This window comes from Euleptes europaea, chromosome 7 (genome assembly GCF_029931775.1).
Source record: "Euleptes europaea isolate rEulEur1 chromosome 7, rEulEur1.hap1, whole genome shotgun sequence".
Taxonomy (NCBI): Eukaryota; Metazoa; Chordata; class Lepidosauria; order Squamata; family Sphaerodactylidae; genus Euleptes; species Euleptes europaea.
The window spans coordinates 63,810,599-63,832,511 of NC_079318.1; the positions used below are offsets into that span (position 1 = coordinate 63,810,599).

General features: G+C 46.2%; 1 protein-coding gene across 1 annotated transcript in view; it reads left to right on the forward strand.

Annotated features, from left to right (window-relative positions):
* Positions 1 to 21,913, forward strand: part of MSH2 (mutS homolog 2) — an 89,849-nt gene that overhangs the window by 3,099 nt on the left and 64,837 nt on the right. The window contains exons 3-6 of the mRNA XM_056852537.1: positions 8,914 to 9,192; positions 11,097 to 11,243; positions 17,454 to 17,603; positions 19,499 to 19,632. Of these exons, the coding sequence (XP_056708515.1) occupies positions 8,914 to 9,192; positions 11,097 to 11,243; positions 17,454 to 17,603; positions 19,499 to 19,632 (710 nt within the window). The remainder of the gene's footprint in view (positions 1 to 8,913; positions 9,193 to 11,096; positions 11,244 to 17,453; positions 17,604 to 19,498; positions 19,633 to 21,913) is intronic.

The following is a 21,913-nucleotide window of genomic DNA, read 5'->3' on the forward strand; positions in this document are numbered from 1 at the left end:
TTTACTAGCTCCTTTGACCAGAGGTCTTGAGCTTAACCATAGCAATAGTACATAATACATAAAATAAAACAACACCAAATAATCAATTTACAATACCCAACATATTCTTAAAGTTAAAACACAGTAGAATTGTAGTTACTAAACATAGCATCACTAATACCATAACAATCACCAATACCATAACAATCAATGCATTCCCCCTGAACCAGCCTCATTGAACTGGGATCATTCAAAACATAGAATTTAATCCAACAGTCATCTTGCGGCCTACGTGCTTATTTTATTTTGATGTTTAAGTGACATCACCGCCAGAAATCTTGCAACAGAACTAGTTATATCAGGGTGAATATCTCCCATTATGTGGGTTATCACCCAGGACTCTAGTGGAAGTTTGTATTTAGACAATATCGGAGTAATCCAACGCAACCTAGGAGCTGACCAGTGTTGACAAAATAATAAAAGATGGTGCAGTCCCAATATCTCCAGATTTACGAGATTTCACAAACTCGATCAGAATAGGGAATTTTCGCATAACTACCTGACAACTTTGCAGTTGGATAAGCATTTAGTCTGGCAAGCATAAAGGCACATTTATGGCCTGGGATTGTCAGCAAGCTCACATAGGAGGGCACGGTCTCAGGCGGGGGAATCCCCAGTGCAAGAGTAGAACATACACTCCTAGCACGAAACGTGTTGCTAACACACCCAAGATTTCTCACCCTTGACCTTAATAGTTTAAGTGCTTCAGAGAACAGTCTAAATCCTTCAGAAAAGGAGCTCAGATTTCTTTTCACAAAACTGAGATGCTTCCCTTTGTCCCTGCTGAGAAGAAAGGATACAAAAAGATGGGAAGTATATGCAAAAATCATCCCATGTAGCTTAATGAATTGATCTTGTCTACTTCAATCTCTGCAAGATTTATATGAAAAGTAAACCTGACTGATGATTTGCTTACTTGGTTTAAGGATTTGTCTTAGCTTATCTCTAAGGCTCTGGACAGCTTAGATAAATATCAACATTCAATACGTCATGAAGAACAAGGGAACAGAAATGTCCTAAGTGTTCCAGAAAGCCCCTTCATAGTAGTGCCCTGGTATGCATAGGGGCGCACAGAAAACAGCTGCCAGTTAAGCTGGGTTGCTTGCTGGTAGAGAGTGTATGCAAACTGACTGAGGCCAGGCCATTCTTCTACCTTTCTTTAGCCGCAGTGCATATGTTCAGGTGGGGACGCATGAGAAGTGGTGGTGAATGGAGTGGATGTGATTAGAGAAACTCTCATCAGGTTCCCCACTTGCGCCATGGAAGCTTGCTGGGTGACCTAGGACCAGTCACGCACACTCAGCCCTGACCCTGGCTAGTATTTGGATGGGAGACCTCCAAGGAATACCAGGGTCGTGACGCAGAGGCAGGCAATGGCAAACCACCTCCAAACGTCTCTTGTCTTGAAAACCCTAGAGGTTCGCCAAAGTCAGCTGTGACTTGGCAGCAAAAAAAAAAAAAAATGGACACATATCTACTATTATGGAACAGCCTCTCCAGGAACGTGCATCTGGCCCCCTCCCTTCTAATCTTTAGGAAGCAGCTGAAGACAGTTTAAATAAATACATATACAGTCATTGTGCTTCTCTCTCCACATCTACACTATATTGTACAATAAGGCTTGACTCTCTCTTTTTTTTAATTGCTGGCTTTATTTGCCATGACAGATACATTGGTGGGATTATGTGGCTGAAGGTAGGGGGGGAAAGGTCCTTGTATGGGATTAGGTCAAATTGATGATAATCTACTTCCTTCCAGCTTTGTGATTATAAGATGCCACAATTATTTTCCAGTTTGGAAATTCTCATATCTGGATCTTGATTCCCCACCCCCCAGTTTCCACTATGGTGGTAGTACAGCAGGGATGGGGAACCTTTTTTCTGCCAAGGGCCATTTGGTTATTTATAACATCATTCACGAGCCATACAAAATTGTCAACTTAAAAATTAGCCTGCTGTATTTGATCAAACATTTAGCCAAGAGGCATGACCGGAGATGGCGCTGAATGTCTGCCACGTAGAGCGACTCGCTTTTGAGCTCTGCCATCCCCAGCTGGGCCTAAGAGATTCAGGCAGGACAGCAAACACAAGATGGAGTGAGTGACAAGCCACTCGGGGCTTGTAGACGAAGGAGCCCAGTCCAGTAACTCCCCGATCTGGCACTTTCCCACCCTACGTGTCTTTTGCAGGACTTAAGAGGGGAAAGAACCAGAAGGGAGAGGGAGTACCGGCCAAGCCCCAAGCAGGCAGCTGCCCAGATGACCCCCCCCGGCACGGGCAAGCAGGCAGGCATCCAACCGGTGTCGCAGTTGTCCACCTGGTGGCACAGGATAGTTTGTTGCACAGCCGGGCGTAGCCGTCCAACTGCATGCTGGAGTTGCTCTTGCTCCGCGTGGTCGGGACCGGATTCTACAGCTGGCTCCTGCTATCTCCACCTGTAGGGATGAAATGAGGACACACTGGCTAAGAACTCGCCCCCCCCCGTGCATTCTGGCCCTGCCCCCTTTAACCCCTCCATTGTCACCACTTCCGCCCCCAGCCCTCTTGTAGTACAGAGGGAATATGTTTCTCCATGGCCCAGGTGAGAAAGAGTTAACACAATTTCTTGGGCGGTCCTAGTGTGAGGGTCTGGTATTCTTTGCTTCCCTTCCCCACTTTGTTCTTTGCCTATCTCTTTGAACTCGTAAAAGCAGTTCACACCTCCCCGCAACCCAGCGCCTCTGCTGTCTTTCCCAGGTGCCCTCCCCTGCCGCGCTTCCTGTGAGCACTCCCTCAGGCCGAGTCCGGCCTTGAAGATCTGATAGCCCTAGCAGCCTCGCTGGGACCCGTTTGATGTTTTGTATTGCACCAATCTATCTTGTAACTTCCCATAACATCAGTGTGAACCCTAGTGCCCTGGAATAGATATATTTTGTAACCCGGCTATGCCAATTCACTTGCAACTTTGAATCCGTGTCTGTCTCATCTGTCTGAAGCCTTCAATAAATCTATTGTTTCTGCTTTCAAGCCTGAGCAGTGATTTTGCGAAGTTAGCCCAGGGAGTTGGGAACTCTCACATTAAGTTGCAAGTCTCTGCCTTGTCGCTCTGCAGCTGTACCTTAAGGGACTGTAATGCCAGGCGACGGGGATCCCTCTTCTCCTCCGGGTACACCGGAGAAACCCGAGGTCCCGGAGAAACCGGACCCTAAGGAGGAGGATGTCAGGCGGAAGGTGCCCGGTGCCCCACACCCGGGACCGGACTTGGGTACGAAGCCCAAGAACACCTTTAACTCCTGGCTGGACTCTCCTAAGGGCTGGTCGCTTTCCCGGACTGAGGCGAAGCACCGCCGGCTGGGGTTGTCCGGTACGGGACTCGTGGACGACCCCGCGCGTAGGGAAGTCCTGATGGACGAGGAACGGAGACAATGGCAGGAGGAACGCCAAGCCATGCTGGAACGGATGGATGCCATGCAAACCGTGATGGGGGAGATGGCAGCCGCCATGGACGCACTGAAGGTACGGCCTCCCCCCGGCAACGCTCCGGATGGAACGCCGACGACTCCTCCCGCTCCTCCCAGCGCTCCGGCCCGCCGTGACCTGAAGATCACGTATGATGGGTCGGGAGATCAGTTAACTTTCTTTATGGTCCAAGTGGATATTTTTATGAGGGAACAGGCCCGGACCTTCACCTCAGAAGAGTCCCAGGTCCAGTATGTGGCCTCCCTCCTGCAAGGCGAAGCGGCCGCGTGGATGGTGTTACAGTACGAACTCCGCTCTCCTGTGCTGCGGAATCTGGATGAGTTTATGGTCGCGCTCCGCAACAGGTTCGAGGACCCGAACCTGGGGGAGCGGGCTAAGGCCACTCTGATGCAACTGCGCCAAGGGACTAAGTCGGTGGGGCAGTATGCGAGTGAGTTCCAGTCTCTGTCGAGCAGAATTCTGGACTGGAGTGAAGCTACCCGCGTACAGTGCTTCAGGGAGGGACTAAACCCGGACCTGCAACATTGGGCCTTCATGCAAGGCAACCCCCCGGACGTCGAAGGCTGGGTGCGCCACGCTGCCGACATCGAAAATCGGAAACAACTCTTGACCCTGTCCAGACAACGCTCCGCCCGCGACGCTAAACCGAAAGGGGACAGGCCGGGTGGTATCAAGGATCCCCGTACCCCGGGGGTCCCCTCGACGGCCGAACGCCGCAAGCGTTTCGAAACCGGGGTGTGCTTGGTGTGCGGTGGCAAGGGCCATTTTGCCTCGCAATGCCCATCCCGTTCCGGACGCCAGGCTACCCCTCGCCCAGTCCCGGCCGAACCGGAGAAGACCCCGGCGGAAGGCCAACCTCGACGCCGCAGCGGCGCTCCCGGACGCCGGAGCGCACCCACCGCCCTACACGCGAGCGCTCAAGAGGACGCCTCCATCTCCACTGGTCCATCGGGACCTCGGATTACAAATGCAGCTTTTGACTCGGCCGAGTCACGGTTTACAACTACCACGTCTCCTTCATCCAGTGAGGAGGAAGAGTGGGAGATACCGGCAAAAAACGCCGTCGGTCTGCTGTAAGGGGGGCTCCTCAGCAGACCGCTCCCGTTGTTGTGCAAGGAGCTCCACCGATGGTAAGCGCCCAAGAGGACAATGTGTATATTCGGGCACACCTCTCGCTGCCCAAGGGGGGTCCGGTTTTAGAATTTCCCGCCTTGGTAGACTCCGGGTGCGCCCGCACTTTGATTAGCGAGGAAGCCGCCAAAAAGTTAGGCGTCCGGCGCAAACTACTCCCAGGTCCCCTCCGCTTTTCCCAGATGGACGGTAGCGACTTTAAGAAGGGACCTGTGACTCACCGTACCGCTGCGGTGATTATGGCGGTGGGGGAACATTGGGAACGCTTATATTTTACTATTGCCCCCATAGTCGCCCCCATAGTTTTGGGGATGAATTGGTTACAGGGGCATAACCCCTCAATCGACTGGGTCAAGCGAACCCTCATGTTCCCGGAGGACCCTTGCGGGGCGCACGACAAGGACCGAGTGCTTTGCACTCCGGCCGCCGCATTGGTGGGATCCTTCCCCCAAGTCACCCCTCCACCCCGCCTTCCCGCGGAATATACCCAGTTCGCGGATGTATTTGATGTGAGGGAATGTGACGAATTGCCCCCACACCGGGACACTGATTGTGCTATTGAAATTGTGGGGGAAGGCAAGTTGTCCAAAGGGAAGGTTTACCCCATGAGCCCCAACGAAAAGGCGGTGCTGCGGGACTATCTGGACACCAACCTGGCGAGGGGTTTCATTCGCCCCTCCAAAGCCCCGTACTCCGCTCCCGCCTTCTTCGTTAAGAAAAAAACGGGGGACTTAAGACTGTGCATTGACTTTCGTAGACTGAACGCAGTCACCCAGTCTAACGCTTACCCCCTCCCTCTCATTCCAGACCTTCTTGCGCAACTAAAAGAGGGCCAAATCTTCACTAAACTGGATTTGGTAGAAGCCTACCACCGCATCCGCATTAAGGAGGGGGACGAACCCAAGACGGCCTTTTCCAGCTGTTTTGGAATGTTTGAGTACCTTGTTATGCCTTTCGGACTTTCAGGGCCCCCGAGTGTTTTTATGCAATTAATCAATGAGGTTTTACATGATTTGTTGTTTCGGGGGGTGGTGGTATTTCTAGATGACATTCTCATTTATTCTGAAACCATGGAGGAACACGTTAGGTTGGTTCGCGAGGTCCTCCAACGCTTGCGGGAACACAAGCTGTATGCCAAAGTATCCAAATGCGAATTTCACCAGCCCTCCATCACCTTCCTGGGTTATGTCATTTCCCACCAGGGCTTGGAAATGGACCCCGAAAAGGTTCAAGCCGTGCGGGATTGGGAACCCCCCACCACACGCCGCCACCTACAACAGTTCTTGGGGTTTGCCAATTTCTACCGCAATTTCATCCCCAATTTCATCCCCAATTTCGCGCAGGTGGCCCTTCCCCTCACTTCCCTTTTGCGTACCAAGGGGAAGGGAGCGAGCGCCGCTCTGCCCTCGGCCCGTTTGCAGTGGTCTCTTCTCTGTCAGCAGGCGTTTGACGAGCTTAAATTGCTTTTTTCGTCCGAGCAGGTTTTAGCCCACCCGGACTGCACCAAGCCTTTCGTGGTTCAGGTGGATGCCTCAGACGTGGCCATGGGGGGGGGGCCCTACTGCAGAGGGACGGGGAAGGGAAGTTGCGGCCATGCGCCTACTTCTCCAAAAAATTCTCCCAGTCGGAAATCAATTGGGCTATTTGGGAGAAGGAGGCGGCAGCGGTAAAACATGCCCTCACCATCTGGAGGCATTTCTTGGAGGGGGCCGAATTCCCGTTTGAGGTGTGTACCGACCACAAGAATTTGGAGGCCCTCAAAGGGGCTAGGAAACTCAACGCCAAACAAATTCGGTGGGCCCAGTTTTTCGCCAAATTCCGCTTCACCCTCAAACATGTCCCCGGAAAGGAAAATGCCCTGGCGGATGCCCTGTCCCGACTTCCCCAGTACCTTAATGATTTTGACCGCCCCGTGGACTCCCTTTTCACCCCAGAACAACGAGGGGAAATCCCGGGGCTCGCTGTCACTACCCGCTCACAAGCCCGGCTGCCAGAGAATCCCATGCTCAAGGGTATCCCGGAGGCCTTTCAGCAAAGGCTCCGGGACGCATCCCGGCAGGAAATGGAGCAGCAGATTCTCCCTACGGGCATGGAGCAAAGGGACTCCTGGTGGGTACAGGGGGGAAAACTCTACGTCCCAACTTCTCTCCGCAAGGAAGTTCTGGGACTGGTCCACGGGGCCAAACTGGCAGGTCATTTTGGTTTTGTCAAAACACTGCACCTGGTGAGAAGACAATTTTGGTGGCCAGGTATGAGAGCCGATGTAGAATTGTACGTGCGCAGCTGTCCCACCTGCGCTACGGCCAAGAAAAGAATGGGAAAACCCCCTGGACTATTAAAACCCCTGGAGAGTCCCACCCGTCCCTGGGAGGTGATCGCCATGGACTTTATCACCGACCTACCTCCCAGCCGGGGTAAAACGGTTCTATGGGTGATCACGGACCTTTTCTCCAAACAGGTCCACTTCGTTCCCTGCGCCGGACTCCCCTCGGCCCAGGGATTGGCTAAGTTGTTTGTCACTCATGTCCTCAGACTACACTCGGTCCCTAGGAAGGTCCTATCCGACAGGGGGGTCCAGTTCGTCGCCAAATTCTGGCGAGCCTTCCTAAAATTGATGGGGGTGGAAGAACAGGGTCTCTCCTCAGCTTACCACCCTCAGACCGATGGTCAAACGGAACGGGTAAATGCAGTGGTCGAATGTTATCTCCGTTGTTATGTCAATTACCACCAAGACGATTGGGTGGATCTGCTGCCGTTTGCCGAATACGCCTATAACAATGCCCCCCACTCCTCCACAGGTTTCAGTCCTTTCCGCGTAGTGTACGGAACGGAATTCGGTCCTTTTGGTTCCGCTCCCGTCACCCCTGAGCTCGAAACAGTCCCCGAGGTCCAGGAGTGGGCACGAGTAGTCCAGTCTACCTGGCCCTGGTTGCTCAAAAATCTCGAACGTGCCAAGAGCAAATACAAGGAACAAGCCGACAAACATCGATCCCCGGGCTGGGAACTCAAGGTGGGGGAGCAGGTCTATCGCTCCACTAAGAACCTGCGCTCCCTCCGACCCTGCAAAAAGCTCAACGATCGATATGTGGGCCCTTTTCCCATTACCCGGGTGATCAATGAAGTCACTGTGGAACTCGAACTCCCAAAGACCCTTAAGGGCGTCCATCCCGTCTTTCATATAAGCCTTCTCAAACCGTACGTTGCGGCCCCCCAGTTCCACCCCCCTCCGAAACCTGAGGTTCCTACGGTTGTGGGAGGGGACACCCATCTGGAAGTGTCTAAAGTGTTGGATTCCAAATGGAAAAAGGGGAAATTGTTCTATTTTGTCCGGTGGAAACATCTGGGACCTGCACACGATGAATGGGTGGCAGCCCCACACATGGCGGCCCCCCGCCTGGTACAAGATTTCCACACCGCCTATCCCGATAAGCCCCGTCCTCCTGACCTTGCGGGAGAGGGGCCTTAAGGGGGGCAGAATGTGAGGGTCTGGTATTCTTTGCTTCCCTTCCCCACTTTGTTCTTTGCCTATCTCTTTGAACTCGTAAAAGCAGTTCACACCTCCCCGCAACCCGGCGCCTCTGCTGTCTTTCCCAGGTGCCCTCCCCTGCCGCGCTTCCTGTGAGCACTCCCTCAGGCCGAGTCCAGCCTTGAAGATCTGATAGCCCTAGCAGCCTCGCTGGGACCCGTTTGATGTTTTGTATTGCACCAATCTATCTTGTAACTTCCCATAACATCAGTGTGAACCCTAGTGCCCTGGAATAGATATATTTTGTAACCCGGCTATGCCAATTCACTTGCAACTTTGAATCCGTGTCTGTCTCATCTGTCTGAAGCCTTCAATAAATCTATTGTTTCTACTTTCAAGCCTGAGCAGTGATTTTGCGAAGTTAGCCCAGGGAGTTGGGAACTCTCACACCTAGCAGCTCCATAGTCTACAGTATAGACAGGAGTTACTATAATGCTTTTAGTTTTCTTACATAAAATTTGTGCTGTACATTTTGAGCAAGTAAAAAATTGTCTTAAAAAGCACTTCCCTTGTTCCAGAAGAGAGAGTGCTTCATATGAGTTTTTCCCCCCAGTGTCCCCTCAAATGTCTTAATTTTTCCACTTGGGGGAAAAAGTTGTACTTTCAATATCTTTTTGATCTGCATTCCTCTAGACGGACATAGTCATTTAATCACCTTCAGATAGCAGTTTGAAAAGATCTGATGTGGCTTAGCATTTCATGTTGCTTTTTGCAATCATTCTGGACCAATTTATTGATTTCCTTTCCTTTCTCAAACAGGGTTCTCCAGGAAACCTTACCCAGTTTGAGGATATTCTGTTTGGTAACCATGACATGTCATCTTCTGTTGGTGTTCTGGGTATTAAGCTCTTCTCAGTTGATGGGCAAAAAGTTGTTGGAGTTGGGTTTGTAGATCCTTTCGAGAGGAAACTGGAAGTGTGTGAGTTCCCTGATAATGATCAGTTTTCAAACCTTGAAGCTCTGCTGGTTCAGATTGGACCCAAAGAATGTGTTCTCCCTGTTGGAGAGACTGCTGGAGATATGGGGAAACTGAGACAGGTAAGCCATAAAATCTTTTGCAGATTGTAGATTTTATTTACATAAATATAAAATTTGGGTGCTAAAGGGAAACTCTTCCTCGCTATACTGGCTGTTCTCTGTGTGGATAACCAAAGTTGCAAAATGGGCCTCAGGAGGTTTACAGGTATGCAGAAAATATGAGTGTGACCCAAAGTTATCTACCCTCCCCACCCACACAGCCTGATGAATACTAAATAGACCCAAGGAGCATACTATGTTGAAAGTAATTAATAGTACAATCCTAGTTAAGCCCTGTGACTTCATCAGTAATAGAATTGCACTGCAAGTGTCAGATAAAAGAAAAGAAGTGGGGGGAATCCTGGAGAGGGAGATTTTGGAGGCGATAAACTTCCAAACTGGCCTTCCCTCTCTTCTCCTATTGCTTGCAGGCCGTTGCTTGTAGATTATTTTTGAATAGGCTCAAAAGCTTTAAAAGACGAAATCGGTAGAGGCTAATTAATTGCATAGTTGGGCAAATGCTGCTGCCACCATCTTCAGTTCAGGCCCATTAAGTTTGCTGGGTCTTCAAGGGCAAAGAATTCTTTTTGTTGTGGATGCTATTCAATATGATTCTTTGTCCTTCTCTCAGATGCTACACAATATCTGTCAATGCAGGGTGGGGATACAAAACCCGGTGGAACAGCAGAAATGCCCCATGATGTTCACCCCAAACACAGTTGATCAGATTGTCCTATCAGTCATGTGTCCTCCAGATCAGAACGTGCAGCCCATGTTTCTTTGTCTGGTTGAGAATTATGTTTGAGTTTGTCAAGACTGTTTTTCGAAATATGAAGTGAATAAGGTTAAGACGAACATGTGTGTTTTGTTTCTCAGTAACCACATTTCACAGAATTTGTTTTCTGGTTTCGGTGTACAAGATTGAGGGAGTGAGAGGTAAGAAGATGTTAGGAAGGGAAAGGATATAGTACAACCAAGTCCCATAGAGATGGGTAAGGTAATTGGGATAAGGGGTAATCTATTTTTTTATTTAATTTTTTAATAAATTGTTATGAGGGTAAAAAAGTAGGTTGCTGTGTTGGTCTGTGGCAAAAAACAAAAAGCCACCGAATACCTTTTATCATAACTGACAAAAAATAACCCAACATGCTATATAAGCTTTTGATTTCTTCAGAACTCTTCATCTAGCTGGATGTCAAAAAAAGGAGGGGGGGGAGGATCTTTCAGGTCACGATCTTAAATCCTCTTCATTAGTATCCTGTGTAGAACCCTTTGTTCTCTTTAGTGTATCCAGGATGTGGCTGGTGTCAGGTTGCATCCCTGACGTGCTGGAGACTGAAGCAAAAATTTGAAGCCCTTTCCTTCTGTGTTTGCAGGTCAGCCCACAGGGCAGTCCTTTCTCCAACCTGAACTGAGACTTTAGAAACTCCTCTGCATGTCCTGAGGTCTTATCCCTGTCGTTTGCATAGCTGAATTAGATTCATAGAATCATAGAGTTGGAAGGGGGCAACCCCCTGCTCAATGCAGGATCAGCCTAGAGCGTCCCTGACAAGTTTTTGTCCAGCAGCCACTTGAAGACTGCCTGAATTTCCTTTATATCTGCTCTGAAATATTCTGGATTATGTATGCATACTGACCAAACCATTATTTGTAGTGTCCTTTGTGTCTGGATAAGAGGTTGGGAGTTCTTATGCTGTTTCATGAATAGCCTGGGAGCTGCATCTGAATTCCCAGTGAGCTGCATTGGGCAAGTGCTTACCCCTTTCAGTATGGATCAGTGAAAAGAAATGTAGATATGCTAGCGTGAGTGCTTAGAAATAATACAACGCCTGATTATGAAAAAAATATATAATGTATCTTTGCTATGAAAGACAGACTGACTCTAATTGGAGAAAGGTTACTACTGATGATTTTATATATAACAGGTTGTTCAAAGAGGAGGGATTCTGATCACAGATAGGAAAAGGAGTGAATTTTCAACAAAGGATACTGTGCAAGATCTCAATCGCTTGCTGAGGTCAAAAAAGAAACAGCAGATATCCAGTTCAGCGTTACCAGAGATGGACAAACAGGTGAATAACTGGGGGTAGGAGGGTTTATGTGAATATAACGGAGTGTCGGCATTTGGATTTAACAATTTTTCTTTGTAGCGTCAATCTACAACTTGTTTTTGGGAAGGAGAAATGGGATGTAGAATTGCTGAAAAAGGTCTTGAATGTTTGTTTCTTGAATCATGGTACATTGGTCCTTTCCGTAACTTTGCAGTGCTACTTGGAATCTATAGATTGTATTCAGTGCTGCACAGTGAAAAGTAATGCTTTTTGTAATTCAAGGATCCACAGTTCTTGGGTGGGGGCACTTAAGTGTTTTGTTGGATCTCAACTGTATAATTACACAGTATGTAATAGAGTGGAGCAATTAATACAATTTTCATTTATAATAGTAATGATAATTCAATAAAGTTGTTAATTGAGAAACAAAACACTTGAGGAATATTAGACAGTAATGCTGTTCTTTGGCCTTGCAAATAATAAAAACCTACTTATCAATGCATACATAAATTTAAAAACCACTTTTTTGTGGGGGGTAGGAAATTCTAACTTCTCTTAATCTCTTGAGCAGGCCTCTGGAGAGGCAGCATAAATTTTCTAAATAAACTCAAGTTTAAAAAAACTCAACATTTCTGGGACTGAAGAATTAAAAACGAAGATAATATGAATACATAATTTTTCTTGAGGCAGCTTTTAAGAGTGTACAAAGAAATGTATAGGAAATTCATGGCCACACTTTTATTGAACTCTTTTTGCTACTGATTCCCTGTCAACCAAGCTGTGACTTACTTCTCACAATGATGAACGATGCTGAACATTCGTGTCTCTTCTTCCGTCCTCTGTTAATTCGAGTCAAGATTTGTCAGGTTTTGTTTTACTGTCAAGATTCAGCATAATATGTGAAGGAGTAATCTCTGAACGTACCAAAAGTGTCGTCTTTTACTCACCTGGTAGTCATAAAATTCCACACCTTTTTAAGGTTGTTTCCTTTTAAGGTTGCTGCTACTTGTGCAGGAAAATGCAAGCAGTTATGCCACACCTTTCTGCCTCAGGGCCAGGAAGAAGTAAATAGAAGCAGATTCCACCTTTTTCCAAAGACAAACATCTCACACACAGTACAGACAATTCACTGACTGAGGCATTATCTGAGTCATTTTACTGGGTCTTGATTACATTCCAAAAGGATATATAAATAGTATCACTCTTTGAAAAGACTTTGTTGGAGGCTTATGACAGGTAACTACTGGCTAAGCTTTGTCACCTGGAGTTGGTATTTCTGTGCTGAACTAAGGCAAATCCAGTGGATTCTTTTGTCTTTAAAAGTGACTACTTGGTTGCTTTGGTTAGAAGGTTTGTCAGCATCTGACTGCTTGGGGGCAATCACTAGTCTCCAGCGTGTGTGTGTAAAGTGCCTTCAAGTCGCAGCCGACTTATGGCGACCCCTTTTTGGGTGGGTTTTTCATGGCAAGAGACTAACTGAGGTGGTTTGCCAGTGCCTTCCTCTACACAGCAACCCTGGTATTCCTTGGTGGTCTCCCATCCAAATACTAACCAGGACTGACCCTGCTTAGCTTCTGAGATCTGACGAGATCAGGCTAGTCTGGGCCATCCAGGTCAGGGCAGTCTCCAGCACCAACCCGATAATTATTCATCTGGGTTAATAGCTGTGGTGCAGAGTTCTAGCTGATTGTATACTTACCTCTGTGAGGATGGTGGTCATTTTCTTCCTTGTTTACTTAAGAGATGTTATGTGCTGCCCCTCCATCAGTAGATGGTAGTGAACAAGAGAATGTCCAACAAAATACAAATGGTTTCAAAACATATCAGCATAAAGAAGCTGTAAAACTAAGATTAAAATTATTTCCTGGGGTGGGGCACAAAAATCAGGTATTTAGCAAACCACTACAATCAGAACAGTCAATCAGATGCCTGGGTACATAAAAATGAATGGTACTTGATGTGAAGTTCAGGTAGCAGGGGAAGATGTTTCATAAATAAGAAACACATTCAGAAAAGGCCTTCTTGGTAGTGTCTCACTTCTGAAGATGGAGGCACACAGAGAAGAGGTTTAGTTGGATGACTTGAATTTCTCAGACTTGCATAAACCCAGCCTCTTGAGAGTGGAGTTCAAAACCATTAGGCAGTCATTTCCAGATCATGTAGTAGGGCAACACTGCCATACTGCTAATTTTTCAAATAACTATTCTGTGGCCCAGCTCACATGTGCCAGGCTAGTTTTGCAGTGTTCCACTGTGCACGTATTGTCATTTGTGAGGTTGGATGCTCCATGCTGAGTTTCGTATGAGCAATTTTCTTCAAGATAGCACGTATCCTCCTATGATGTTGTATGGCGTGCCTGCCTTGTATGTGATGTGATGAGTTTGTGGTGATGGTGGGGATTCTGGTGCTGCTCCTCTTCATGAATTGTGGCCTGTTGGGAAGTTCTGCACCTCCAGTGAACTCTAAGCTCAATGGTACTTGTGGAAGCAGATCCTTTCCCCAGACACCCCCTACCCCTGCCCTGTGCTGATGTGTGCAATTAGTGGAGTCTTGTGGACAGAATGACAAGGGGCAGTGCAGGGAATAGGAGGAATCAGGTGAAGTAGCCCCTCTTGCCCTCTCCTACCAGCTGGGCTTCTGCTGGTGTAGCAGGTTCTGCTGTTGGATGAAGTAGGTGAAGGTGATTTCGCCTGATCTCTCTCCCCCCTTCTCTGCAGTCCTTTGTGCTATAGCATTTTGTCTATGAGACACACCATTGGTTTTGGTGGATGACAAGATGCTGCCAGGAGAAGGGAAATGGTACGACTTGTTTGTGTGTGTGTAAAGTGCCGTCAAGTCACAGCTGACTTATAGTGACCCCCGGTGGGGGTTTCAAGGCAAGTGATTAAGCAGAGGTGGTTTGCCATTGCTTTCATGCAGAGTCTTCCATGGAGGTCTTCCTTCCAGGTTAGCTTCCAAGATCTGACGTGATTGGGCTATACTGTACCATTCCACCTCCTGGTACTTATTTTAAAACATCTTCAGGAAAAAGCATACACCATAGAGGTACGTAAGGCGTAGGCATGGCCAGGGATGTGAGCCTGGAGGTGGCATGAAGATCTCTTTGCCGAGAGAAAGTAACACCAGCTCTGCATTTAGAAGCCTTTCCCCCTCTTTTTTCCACTGTGTTTCTCTTGTATTTTTGTCCTATATTTTTATACTTTGTATTTTTGTGATTTGCTTTGGGTCCCAATGAAGGATAAATCAGGATTCAAATGAATAAATAAATACAAATATTAGATGGGAGGCGTGAGAGATCTACATCTGCAAGAGCCTTCGGTTTGCATTTTACAAGATTCAGTCTGTTGCTTGGTAGCTGCTCTGCTGCATGTCGGCCACCAGAGGCCACCCTATGTTAAGGGTGTATAATTTGCTGTGGCGGGGGTTGCTTGTGATGGGGGTGTATTGTAGAAGCTGTAAGGTCATGTTTCCTCATGCCATTACTTAATGTTTAACTTGGGTATTTATTTACTAGAAGAGCTTAGAAACACATTTAGGCATGCTAAAAATGCACAGTTTTCACACGTGAAGGCATACATGTGCATATGGTATGTATTCTGTTCATGTAACAAGCAGTTTTTATGGGATGGGTAAGCCGTTGTCTGTATTCACCATCTGTACAATGAGCAAGACATCCTTCACAGGGCTGTGAGGCTGGGCAAGGCAGGGTTGCTTCGTTTATGTCCATTGGTTATTGGCAATAACAGAAAAAAGGAACGAATGTGAGGAAAAAACCCATCCAGAAAAGCAATCACTGGTTGGCTTTCATAACAGTCATAAAAAATTAATTGTGTGGAATTTAAGGAACGGAGTTGCAGCCTCAGGGTAGTATTGGGAAATGTTTTTTTAATGTTGAATTTGGTGTATGAAGTGATAGTAGTAAAAGTGTTTTTCTGCCACTGGTGTGCCAAGAATATTTGGGAAAGGCCACCCCCACCCCTGCACACACACACACACAGCTTGAAGGAACTTGGCTCATGTTGCAAGGGCTTGTAGTGTAGAATCTACAAGAGCTAAATCTGCTGTGTTCATTTACATAAAACTGCTGGGAGGGTCCTTGGGGTCATGTTTTAAGTCAATCTTGTTTCCCCCTCTTCCCTTGCACTTAAGAGCAGGCACAGCTGATATTAATATGTCTCTGCAGTTCTTCTTGGTGGAGAGTTTCTCCTGCATTTGTATTATTCCTAAACGGTCAGGATTGTTGGTTCTCAATGCCTGTCATAATGTATATAGAATGTAGTGGTGTGGTAATCTGAACTCTCCAGGCAGGAGTTGGGAAGGAGGAGCGGTGTGTGTGTAGGGGGAGTGTGTGAAGGATTCACACAGCTCAGCAGAAGAGTAACCTTGGGAGGAGATAAGCCACCTGGATGGGGGGAGGAGGACTTGGCAGGCTATAACCGGGCACCACTGGAATGTATGGTCATTAGAGTCTTTATGCTGTTGCCAGAGCTAAGAGTTTTGCTGAATGTCCTGTGGAAATACAATAAATCTTTGGTTACTTCGAAACAAACACCAAGTGCTTGGAATTTATTGGAGCATTGTCAGGACAACGAGAAAACCTCACAGTTTGAGGCTTGCTTTTTAAAAATTTCACTCCCCAAATGGTTTTCCTTGAATCCTACTTAGTTTCCCCTGTGATGGTGTTTTCTGCTGCCATTGATAATGACCCCAACCACACATGGTAGAGGAGAAGAAGAGTTGGGTTTTATATGCCGACTTTCTCTGCCACTTAAGGGAGAATCAAACCTGTTTACAATCATCTTCCCTTCCCACAACAGACACCCTGTGAGGTAGGTGGGACTGAGAGAGTGTGACTAGCTCAAGGTCACTCAGCTGTCTTCATGTGCAGGAGTGGGGAAACAAATCCAGTTCACCAGATTAGTGTCTGCCGCTCATGAGCAGGAGTGGGGAATCAAACCCGGTTCTCCAGATCCAAGTCCACCGCTCCAAACCACCACTCTTAACCACTATACCACACTGGCTCTCCCCAGAAGAGCTGGTGTAGCATACTAGCTGATGCATCGTTCCCTCTGCCCCAACACTCCTTATTTGCAATACAGAGGTGGTAATAGTACTTAGGATTGCCTACACTGGGTTGAAATTTTTTGGGGGTGGGTGGGGGATGGAGCCTGGGGAGGATGGGGTTTGAGAGGGGAGGCCGCCCTCCAAAGCAGTCATTTTCTCCAGGGGAACTGTTTTCTGTTGTCTGGAGATTAGTTGTAATTCCTGTGTATCTCCAGGCCTCACCTGCAGGTTGGCATTTCCAGTAGTCACTGAGGGTCAGCGTGGTGTAGTGGTTATAGTGTTGGACTAGGGTCTGGGAAAGCCAGGTTTGAATCCCCACTCTGGTGTGGAAGCTGGCTGGGTGACCTTAGGCCAATGACACACACCGATGTAAGCTACTTTGGGTCCCCGTTGAGGGGAAAAGCGGGATATAAATAAAGTAAATACACATAAACAAAAAAATAATAGTACTCTGTCTGATTTGGCTGCCATATCATAGAGGAGGCCTTGAAAAATAATGGTATAAAGGAAGAAAAACCTACGTGGGGACTGCTCTGTTCATTTGATGCACACTGTATAAGTACGAAACACAAGATTTTAGGTAAGGGAAGTAGTATTAAGACCTCTGCTGAGGAGAAAGGGCAGTGGGAAAGGGATGCAGTCTGTACACTGATGCAATTTTCAACAGGCATCTTTTCATTCAGCTCTTGTATTCTATACAGTAGTAAAGTACTTCCATTCTCTTCATGGCCACTTCAGTGTAGTATTTGTTCCTACTTTACCTCTCTGCCGAGAATGAACATGATGGCTATTATATACTGCTTTATACTGGATAATGTGTGGAGTCCTTCTTTTGAATTTTATGTACTTATTTACTTTATTCATGGTTTGCCTTTCTCACTGAGACTCAAGGCGTATTACATAGCATAAATCAATGAGACCGTGTAAATTGTTCTCCCCACCCCCCTTAGAGTGGGCACCTAATTTTCAGTCCTTTTAGCATCTCCAGAGAGTCACCGCTGAGCTACTCCCAAATATTTCAGTGATAATTGAACTCTGAATTACTAATTATCAAATAAAGTTAATAATAATAATAATAATAATAAATGAGGCCTTATTTGGATGGTATATATGATGCTTTGGTGCCAGTGGTATGTAAGATAATGATTCCATGGCTTTTCTTTGCAGGTTGCCATCTCTTCTTTGTCTGCAGTGATCAGATATTTAGAACTTTTAAATGATGAGTCTAATTTTGGCCAATTTGAACTCGGCACCTTTGACCTCAGTCAGTACATGACGCTGGATCATGCTGCTGTCAGAGCTCTTAATCTTTTCCAGGTAAGTAGTTCTACATCTGTTAGGACTGAAATTGTATTATCCTTTAGGCTTTTCTGCCCTGCCAGCTTCAGGCTTACATCATATTTCTCTCAACTTGAATGATATTTCTTAATTCAGTAATGAATATCCTTTCTTTTCAATATTTATATCTGCTTTATCTCCTTGGGTTCAAGATGGCTTCTTGGGTAAGTCCCAAGTCTACTTCTAAGTTAGGTTCACTAGTCTTTCTAAGAAATAGACTATCTGTCAAATTTTCTCATGGCTGGGCCTGCCTCTCCTTCTGTGCTCCACCACGACAGCTGTGCTCATCTGACCAAGGTCTTCAACAGGTGCCAACCTGCAAATGGGCAAAATTAACAACTGCCCGTACACGTGCCTTCTCCGTTGTGGCCCCCACCTTATGGAATGGCCCACCTGAGAATGTCTTCTTATGTTCTTATGTTATATTCTTATGTCTCAGTTGAGGATGTCAGGAAGGTTCCCACTCTCCTGGCTTTCGGCAAACTATGCAAAACTGAATTATTACTACTGCTGAATATGTCAGGTGGAATCAGTTATGCAAAGGGACATTCTGATCTTGATTGGTGAATTCATAACAGTTTTACAAAATGTCTTATGCTTTACAGTTTGAAGCTATGCTGACCTAAATCCCATAGTTGCCTACAGCTTTGGAAGTATCCGTCAATTGTGAATTATTCAAGAGAGCTTTTCTACACAGGCAGTAGAGTCGCACTATACTAAATGATTCACAAAGTTATATAGATAAATTATTAGGGACTGTAGTCTATACGACTGTGTTTAGCTTACTGAAACTAGAATTCTGCTATGTAATTTTTGAATCATTTAATGTGTCATGTTAAGATTTATGCTTTGCTTTAGTCCTGTTTTTAGATTTCTGATTGGTTCTACAACCCTAATCCTATTAAAGTGTTTACTGAATGCCCGATCCTGTCAGTTGTATTGACTCACTCTCTATAATCTGTTTTGAATCCAAGATGGACTATAAATGATGTAAAACATAAACGGTTTGTGATGGCTGATAGAACTATCAGAACCATCTTGGCATTTATTATGTAAATACAAGAATATGCAGATTCTGTTCAGTAGACTTTCGCCCTCCCACATAAAATATTTTAAGTTAGCAAATGTGTATAGAAGCCTTTAGAAGGATGCAAAGGGATTGCTTTATGTTTGTGTGTGTATATATATATGTTTATGTAAGAGAGAGAGTATGCAGCATTTTAAACTACCACATCAAGGAAATAACGACATATTGTGTTAATGATTTAACTCCTTGTCCATAGAGGGCCTGATTATGCAAAATCATGTTATATAACTAGCCGATATGAATTGGGCGAGAACTCACCCCCCTGTTCTCATCTCCCTGCCCCAACACAGCCCTTCTTTCTACTGGCCTGTTGAATCTTCCGAGATGCCTCCTTTCTTTATTTGCTTCTGGAGAGTTAGGCTCAGAAGTTTCTTTATTTATTCCCTTCATTTGTGCTCCATCTTTGTCCCCAGTGGGGACCCTAAGTAACTTACACTGTTATCTGCTCCTCCATTTTGTCATCACAACAACCTTGTGAGGTAGGTTAGGCTGAGAGTGTGTGCCTAGCCCAAGGGTCACCCTGCAAGCTTCCATGCAAGAGTGGGGATTTCAGCCTGAGTCTCCCAGATCCTAGGGCAACACTCTAACCACTGTCCCACACTATCTCTCATGCCTGTCTGCCATGTACTGATTTGTGAAATGAAAGAATACACAAAAAGTATCATGCTGTTTCTGGCAGCTTTCCCCCCTCCCTCCTTGCTTCTAAACAAGTTAGAAAGAAAAAGGTCAGCAATGTTTAGAGGATGCTAGAGTTTACATTGACTGTCATAACTTTTTCTTTCGTCAGAGTTCTTCAGAAAATGCCCATGGCACACAGTCTCTGATAGGACTGTTAAATAAGTGCAAAACACCTCAAGGACAGAGGCTTGTGAACCAGTGGATCAAACAGCCTCTGATGGACAAGAACAGAATAGAGGAAAGGTAAACAACAAAAAATACAGAGAAACATCCTTGTTCTTCCTTTGATGTTTAGAATTTGTCTATTGTGAAATACTGTTGTAACTGTGTGATTAGAGAGCGAGAAATGCCCACCAGTAGCTGGTATCTTAGATGCTTGCCTCATGTTTCAAGGACCTCAGTATAGAATCTCCAAGAGCTATATCTGTTGTATTCATTTACATAAGACTGCAAGGAGGGTCTTTGGCATATTGTAAGCAAACCTTTTTTCCTTAATCAGTGAGCGATTTCTATGCGCATTAGCAGTGGCTTGCATTACCTCTTCCTGGTGCAGAGTCTCTTCATTTGCATTATTCCTACAATATGCTTGAGGCTTTCTTTTAAAAAATGGCACTCCCCAGTGGTTTTTCTTGAATCCCACTTGCTTTCCCCCAAGGTTATGTTTTCTGCTGCTTTCAAATCCTAGTCCGACACTGTAACCACTACACCATCTTCTCATTGGGGATGAACATGGGGATGAACATGAACTGTTCATACGTAGCTGCCCTATCTGAATTCACTGTATGACCCAGGCCAAAGACAGGGATGTAGTCATGCTGTTCCCTCAGCCATTATGCCAGCTTGCAGTACAGAGGATGATTACTTGAGTTGCTTCAGGCTGAAGAAGAAGGAGGGTTGGTTTTTATATGCCGACTTTCTCTACCACTTAAGGGAGACACAAACCGGCTTACAATCACCTTCCCTTCCCCTCCCACAATAGACACCCTGTGAGGTAGGTGGGGCTGAGAGAGCTGTGACTAGCCCAAGGTCACCCAGCTGGCTTCATGTGTAGGAGGGGGGAATCAAATCAGGTTCTCCAGATCAGACTCCACCGCTCCAAACCACCACTCCTAACCACTACACCACTCTGGAAGTGTGAGGCAATAAAGATGCTTTTCAGTACCTGCAAGGCTTGCAATTTCATTGTGTGGGTGCATTCTGTGTTAGCATGCTGAAGGTAGGAAGCTTAGGGAACTGGTGCAGAGAATGCTGAGGAAGCTGGCAAACATTTTGGGTGTTAAGTGAGGCAACCCCTGGTTAGCCTGAAGGGCAGTTTTCTCCTCGTTGTGGGGTGGGTGGTGTTTCAAGCCTTCTTTTTAAGAATTCTGTCTCCTGAGAGTTGTACCTTCTTTCTCTTCTGTTGGGCAAAGAAATATCTGTGTGTTCAGTAGGCAAGATATTTTAATTTTTGCTGCTGTCCAGTATCAAGGCTGTGCTAGACGCCTGATGTCCTTGTTGCCTTAATATTTACTTTCTTAACTTTATGTATTGTAAAATGAAGTTTAAACTAGTGAAATGAAGCTTTGCTTTATGACCCCGAACTTGATAGTGTATTGAGCACGGTAAGTGGAAAAGCAAGGCTTCAATTCAGCAAGTGTTTGTTTTAAAAATAGTAATCTTGATTTACAGCCTTAGTCCTTCAAATGACAAAACCCCAGTTCAGCTTAAATTGAGTGCTTCGCTGGGGAGTCAGAAAGCAAAAAGAGGGTTGTTTCATGACATTTAGTGCACCTCTGTGTGTTTATGTGGCTAAGGCGCTTCGGTTTGCTGTGCCAGAAATTCCTCTGGCAGGTAGCTGGATTTACTAGTGATTTTCTGGAAGGGTGATTTGTCTGGTTAGAGTGTCGGAGTAGGATCTGAAAGACTAGGGGAGCAATCTTAAGAAGGTCTGCTTGGAAATATGCCCCATTTTCTCCCAGGAAAGTTTTGGTCTTGCAGCTTAATCTAATTTAGGAGGCTGAAGTTGGTTCCCAGTTCTTTATTCGTGAATCCAGTGACAAATATTGAGGACAATTTAAAAGCTCTGAACCCCAAAATAAGGTTTGGACCACCACATACCATACACCCCCACAATCAAGGGACTCTGCCCTCCCAACTGGACCGATTCCTGATCCAAAGCCCAGTTCTTGTACTAATTGATCCAAAGTGGGGTGCTCCTTGGACAAATGCACATGCAGAAACTGGGGCAAAGCTGCACTCCAAAACAATCTTTGGACCTTCCCAAATCACACATTCCCACACTTCGGAGAATGTCCCCTGCAAGAAGACATACAATGGTGCCTGTTCCAAACAATGGTTCTGGCACTATGAGCTACTATTTGGGTTGCCACCCACAACCTTGTATTATGAAGAAGATTTGATTAAGGAACTGGAACAGCTGCATACCTTCTGTACCCCAAAATAAGGTTTGGACCACCACATCACCCCCCCCCCCAACACACACATTTAGGGGGCTCCTGACTTGCAGGGTGGTTAGGGCAAAATG